Source organism: Mus pahari, chromosome 3, assembly GCF_900095145.1.
Source record: "Mus pahari chromosome 3, PAHARI_EIJ_v1.1, whole genome shotgun sequence".
Classification (NCBI taxonomy): domain Eukaryota; kingdom Metazoa; phylum Chordata; class Mammalia; order Rodentia; family Muridae; genus Mus; species Mus pahari.
This window is the reverse complement of record NC_034592.1, coordinates 136,802,515-136,809,401: the sequence shown is the minus strand read 5'-3', so window position 1 is coordinate 136,809,401 and position 6,887 is coordinate 136,802,515. Positions and strand designations below refer to the sequence as shown.

At 45.6% G+C, this 6,887-nt stretch overlaps 1 protein-coding gene across 2 annotated transcripts in view; it reads right to left on the bottom strand.

Annotated features, from left to right (window-relative positions):
* Positions 1-5,970, bottom strand: part of Cbfa2t2 (CBFA2/RUNX1 partner transcriptional co-repressor 2) — a 104,417-nt gene extending 98,447 nt beyond the window's left edge. For both annotated transcript variants that reach the window (XM_021193442.2, XM_021193443.2), the window contains exon 1: positions 5,836-5,970. In XM_021193442.2, coding sequence (XP_021049101.1) covers positions 5,836-5,869 — 34 coding nt within the window. In that variant the 5' untranslated portion in view covers positions 5,870-5,970. The remainder of the gene's footprint in view (positions 1-5,835) is intronic.
* Positions 5,971-6,887: the final 917 nt, after the last annotated feature.

Here is a 6,887-nt window from a genome sequence, read left to right as displayed (position 1 = left end):
AGAGAGAGAGAGACACAGAGAGAGAGACAGAGAGAGAGAGAGACAGAGAGAGAGAGAAATAGCATGGGGGCTGGAGAGATGGCTCAGTGGTTAAGAGCACTGGCTGCTCTTCCAGAGGTCCTGAGTTCAATTCCCAGCAACCACATGGTGGCTTACAACCATCTGTAATGGGATCTGATGCCCCCTTCTGGTGTGTCTGAAGATAGCAACAATGTATTCCTAGACACAACATAAATAAATTTAAAAAAAAAAAATGACAAATAGCAGGGGCCTACTAGCTTTTATGGGATAAGGGGTGACAGTGGTCAGGAGTGTTGTGAATTCCAGGAAAGTGAGGGTGTGTTTATTGTTACTCTAGGGATATGAGACCTAAATGAATAAATCTGTGTTATGTGAATATTTGCTCTCATGTGGTTTTGAAAAATTAAAAGCAGGCAGGACCTCTACATGATGATCAAAATTGATAAAGGAATGAGGCAAACATTTGTAAAAGAGAAAAGGTCAAAGTTTTGTGTGTGTCAAGGAATGTGTGTGATGCAAGATAGTAACATTTCATTTGAGCCGCTGGAGAGGTTAGATTACATATTTATTGCCATCAGCTAATTTAATTTAAAAGTCTGCCAACTCCAGAGCTATAAATTCAGAATTTTACATTGGTCACTCCGAGTTTTCTTTGATTTCTGCATTTGATTATAACAATGCAAAACAGAAGGGAGAATCAAAGTCCCTTTGTTTGTTTGCTTGCTGTCGTCTCCCATCTTTAAAAAGTCTCACTATTCAGCCCAGTCAGCTTCATGGTCACCTACCTCAGCCTCCCAAAAAGTAAGATTACAGGCATGTGCCACAATGCCCAGCAAGAGCCAAATCTAATTTTGTTTTTCATTTTTCAGACAGGGTTTCTCTATGTAGTCCTGGCTGTCCTGGCCCCAAACTCAAGAGATCCACCTGCCTCTGCCTCCCATGAGCTGGGATTAGAGGCGTGCGCCACCACGTCCAGCTAAGAGTTACTATTTAATACCTACCTTTGTTTCTTTTGATACTGCCCAGGCTGTCTTGGTACTTGTAATAACGCTCCTGACTCAACCTGCCAAACTCTGGGTTACAGGTGTGTGCTATTAAACCAATACTGCCTTTTCCCAGTTCATCTCTAAGGTGATTTATAGCAATCCTCTACAGGCATGGTGGCCCATGCTCTTAACCTTAGCACTAGAGAGGCAGGAAGACAGGAGCATCTGGGGTTGTAAATCAGCACTGGCTACACTACAGGAGGAGTTTAGGACAACCCAGTCAGCTAGGAGCAATCCAAATAAAAAAGAGCAGGAAAATAATCTGATCATTTCAGAGGGGAGGGAAGTCCACAGATACAGTTCAAGTAACTAAGGCAACCAGAGACTAGGATGAGAAACAGGAGTGGAGCAAGAGAAGCAAACAGAAGGCACTTAGGTGTTCAGTTCTCTTTATCATCCTAATAGCTATGGGCCACATAAGGAAAAGTTCCTTAAGAGAACAATTCTTACAGCTATTTATAGTAATGAGTGCACAGGACCTGCCTACTGTAAAAATATCTGTATTACCTAACATATTTAGGCTCCTTTCGATTGTCACTAATGTATAAACCTTTTGCCACTTTACAAATGCCACGCTTACCTTGCTCAATGGTCTGCAAGTTTGCACTCTTAGGTAAGTGGGCAAAATGAAGGAATACCTACAAGTGAGATGAGCCTGTTGAACTCTAGAACTTTCTTGCAATGCACTTCGCAGGCACGACTCAGCCAAAACTTACTGCCACTCTATTAACATCATGTATCCCACTTCTGCCATAAATATAAAATAAATCCCCCCAAAATTAAGCACTTTAACTTCCACTCCCCATTTATCTATGCAGTACCCCCATGAAATGTGAGCTCTAGAGTCACCTTTCTATCTTCAGCCACTAACATCCCCTGAACAGTGTAACAAGCACTGTTAAAACATTTTACAGGCCACACTCTCACATACTAATCAGAATAAGATTGCAAATGAGCCAGGGTATTGTCGAAGGTCTTTAATTCCAGCACTCTGGAGGCAGAGACGGCAGATCTGAGTTCCAGGACGGGCAGAGCTACACAGAGAAAACATGCTAAACAGATTACATGCTTTTAATTCCAGAACTCAGGAGACAGAAGCTAGAGGATCAAGACAAGTTCGAGGCCAGACCAGTCTGCATTATCAAGTTCCAGGACAGCCAAGGCTATTACAAAGAAACCCTGTCTCAAAAAAAGGGTCACCCTAAACCACTGCATTCTACTTCTACTGAGTAAGGCACACTTTTCTTTCTGGCAGTAGCATAGGGACGGTAAGACCCACTATAAAATGATGATCTCCATTCCATCACAATCACACGAAAGTAGGGAGAGAGGCAAAACAGTGACTTCTTTTTTTTTTTTTTTTTTTTTTTTTTGGTTTTTCAAGACAGGGTTTCTCTGTACAGCCCTGGCTGTCCTGTAACTCACTCTGTAAACCAGGCTGGCCTCAAACTCAGAAATCCATCTGCCTCTGCCCTCTGCCTCCCAAGTGCTGGGATTAAAGGCATGTGCCACCACTGTCCAGCTCATCATTCCTTAAAATAGCAAATTTCACACATTTGCTATTATGAAATGTTAGAACATCAACTATAACATGACAGCAATTGTTATTTTTTATGTGCAAGAGATCAAACCTTGCCCATGGTGGGTGAGTAGTCTACCACTGAGCTTCATCCCCTATAATTTAAAACAAATATTCAGCCAGGCTCACATCCGAAATTCCTTCAATTTAAAAGGCTAGGATAGAAAGCTTGCCACTAGTTTGAGGCAGCCTGATCTACTTAGTGAGTTGAGGCAAGTCACTAAGTAGAAGAGTCAGACCCTACTTCACTGAAACAAAATATTCAGATTTAGGATGAAGCTTAGTGGTAAAACACTTAACCCAGGGAATGACAGGCCCTAGCTATTGTTGTGGTTGGGTTTTTTCTTTTGTTTTTTGATCAGCACTGCCAGAAAAAAAAAAAAAAGTAGAACAAATATTCATACACTCTGTGCAAACTTAGCCATCTATCCCAGTGGAGTGAACACCACAGGACTAGAGCACTAACGAACGTACTTCCCCAGGGACTTCACTTTGGTAAAGCAAACTTAGGACTGAGCTCTTTCACACTTCCCTTTCCCAGGGACCGTATGCAGTTAAAACACAGGCCAGTTAGAACACTTGCCTAGCATATACTAAAGCCTGTGTTCTTCAACACTGAAAAAAAGTCAGAAAAGAGTGTATGTAAGCTTCTGAAATCACTGAAAATGACACATGCCTTTATCACCCTAGCTCTGAGGAGCCCAACAAAGAGGTGGTACTGGCCTGCCTAGGATGAGGACAAAGTAAGATCCTAGCTTTTCTGTGATTTGTTTTGGTTTTTCTTTTTTGTGATTTGTTTTGTTTTGTTTTTGTGGGTTTTTTGTTTATTTGAGACAAGGTTTCTTTGTGTAAGCCAGGCTGTCCTGGAACTAGTTCTAAGGAGGCAGACAGAGGTAAGCAGATCTCTGTGAGTTCTAGGTCAGCATGGTCTACACAGTGAGTTAGTTCCAGGACAGCAAGGGCTACACAGTGAACCCATGTCTCAAAAAAAAAAAAAAAATGAAGGCCCAGAGAGACTTTTGTTTTTTTAAAAAGGAGAATTTTGTAGTTTTCAGTTATAAGTACCTGCCTAGCTGGGTGGTGATGGCACACACCTTTAAAACTAAAACTGGGAGGCAGAGGCAGGTCAATCTGAGTTTAAGGCTAGCCTAGTTTACAGACTGACCAGGACAGCTAAGACTACACAGACGGAAAAAAAAGAAAAAGTACCTGCCTAGCACACACAGACCTTCAGTTCAATCCTCGACCCTAACACAGCAAACAAGCATAGTAAACCACTACAGACTAACTTTTGCAAAGAAACTTAGTTACATAACAAACCACAAAGTCCTACTTCTTTTGTTTTTCCAGACAGTCTCACTACAGAGCTTGGGCTGGCCTCAAACTTATATTCTCCTGCCTCAGCCTCCTGAGTGCTGGAATTACACAGGCTTTCACCATACTCAACTTTTTGGGAATATATTTAACTGAAAACATTAAAGACATGGAAATAAAAATGTGTTAGTTCATCTGGACCTAGTGACACAGGCCTGTATTTTTAGCTACTGAGAAGCTGAGACAGAATTACAAGTTGCCTGGGCAACTTTGTCAGAAAATAAAAAGGGCTAGGGATACAGTTCAGTGTATAAAGCACAAGGCCCTAAGTGCAATCCCCAATAATGCTTTAAGTAAATGAATTTAAAAGTTTCTTCCACTTTTCTTATACAATGATACCATCAAACCTAAGGGTTACTCGAGAGCAGAGAGCAGCAACAGCACACTTAACTACAGAAGGCATTGGCGGGTAAATCTAGTTTGTATCTTTTTCCATTCAATGTGGAATGAGTGCCCAAGAAAAAAGCTGTATGAATCCTCCTCTGTAACTGCAGAAGAGCAAGGAGGGAAGGGGTTAAAAGCCCTCAAGATGCCTCGTTTTATTCTTGCACAACAGACATGCCACAATACCTGACTTTAGCTTTTATTTATTTATTTTTGTTTATGTTTAGGGTTTTGTTGTTGTTGTTTTGTTTGAGGCAGGGTGCTGCAATGTAACCCTGGCTGGCCGAGAACTGACTGTATAGATCAGGCTGGGCTCAAACTCAGCGGTCCACCTGCCTCCAACGTGCCTCAAATACCTGTTTTTAGACTGTCACCTGGCACAGACAAAGAAATATCCTCAAAGCATGAGTCCCTTTCTTAAACTCAAATCCAGAATCTAGGCCGTCAAGTTTGTTGCCATAGTCTCTGGGCCTAGAGTGATACTTTGTATTTAGATGATTTAATAAATATTAAATGAATCGAATGCAAATTGCCTGGTGCTCAAGTAATGTTAGCTATTACTGCTATTTTAATGACAATTAAATTTTTATTGTTCTTATTAAACGATGCCATCCCTCCTTCCAAGGATCTTACAATTCTAGGAAGAACATAGGATAAATGGAATAGCGAAATGGGGGTAAGAATAAAAACACAACTGGGTCACACAGTAGGACTAGGCAAAGACAATATATCTTAAACTAACAAAACACAAGCAGAGGCCAACTTCGGACTTTTCCGAGGAACACACATTCCGAAGAACTGTGATTACGATAGTGAGTTCTCACACTTGAGTATGATGTACAACTGAGTGTTCAGGGCATTTTTACTGGATTCACTAAACCCTACTACAGAGCATTCAGGGTACGTTCCTCACAACCCATTTTTCAGATCGAGCAACTGAGACTTTGGGAGCGCCAAGGTCACAGCCTACTCGCGAGGGAGCTGGGACATGAACCCAAAGCAGTCCGACCCCAGAGCCTGCATTCAACAGGGCCCTCCGGAATATCAGCCCGGCATCCTCCAACATCTACCACTCGTCGCTCCAAATCCGGCGTGTTTCCCGGGACCGGACTTCCAGCCCCGATGCCGCGAAAACAAAACAATACTTCTCTCGCGGCCAGTCCATAGGGCGCCCGCCAGGCCTGAGCTCCAAGGCCGCTCCGCACAGTCCTGCTTAGCACCCGGAGCCGCGAGCCCCACAGGAAGCGCCGGGATAGCCCCGAGGGCCCCGGAAGGCCGGGGAGCCGCATGACCTTGGATCCAGTGCCCCAATCCCAGCCTCAGTTTCCCTGCCCAGGCCTCCCGCGGGGTCCTCTGAGGAGCCTCCCGCCTATGGAGCAGCAGGCCCCTCAACACACACCCCTCAGCCGTCCGCCTTCCCGCCCCACTTACGTTGGAAGGCGGCCGCTCCAGGGACGCCCACCATCGCGGAGCGCAGTCTGTCGCGAGCGCCGCCCGCTTCGACCCTTCGCCTGAGCCCTCCGCAGGCGCAGGCCGGGACCTGCACCCGCCGAACTCGCCCGCACCAGCGCCGTCGCCGCCGCCGCCGCTGCTGCCGCCGCCGCCGTTAGGCCGCGCGCCGCCCCGCCCCCAGACAGCCCCGGCACGCCCCCGCCGCGCGCTCCCGCGCGCAGACCAACGCACGCGGAAGCCGGGCCCGAGGGCGCTCACGCGAAGCACCGCCTCCTGACCTGGCCCGCCCCTTCCGCGTCAGGCTGCGTCCTATCCTGGAGCGGCCTGCACCTCGGCCCGCCTCCCGCGCGCTACGCGGGGCCGCACGGAGCCGCCCTTCTCCGAGCTCCAGACTTCCGGATGTGGCCAGGGCGGCAACCTAGGGATGGGGGCGGAGTCCTGGGGCGGGGCTTCGGGGAGGGACGCTTCAGGTACAGGCCTTATAAAGCTTTGACAGTTGTATTGGGTGTTAAAATTGTTCTTTCCTCCTTTTACTTATTTGTCTTTACATTGATTTATTGCATATCTGTGCGTGTATATGTTTGAAGGAATCCAACGCACGCATGTGAATGTCAGAAAACAAGTTGGGAGCAGGCTCTCCTTTCACCCTGTGTATCGGTGGATCCAGCAGGTCAAATTTCGGGCATCAAGTTTGACAGCAAGCATCTTTGCCAAATTAGCTATCTCGCAGATTTCTACATCTTTGGGGCTATAGGAATGTAAATGTTTAAAATAACTAGAAGCCGTCATTATTGACTTCTGTATCAGATAAAGGGCCTTTGTGGGGTTTGTGTCTGTGTTTGTGGGGAGGGGCACGTATATGTGCAGGGGTTTTTGTTGTTGTTGTTTTTGGTTTTTGACACAGTGTCTCACTTGTAGCTCTAGCTGTCCTGGAACTCACAGATATCTATCTACCTAACTCAACCTCCCAAGTGCTAGGACTAAAGGCCTGCTCTACCAGGCATTGTTGAAACAATGTCTTTTTTTTTTTT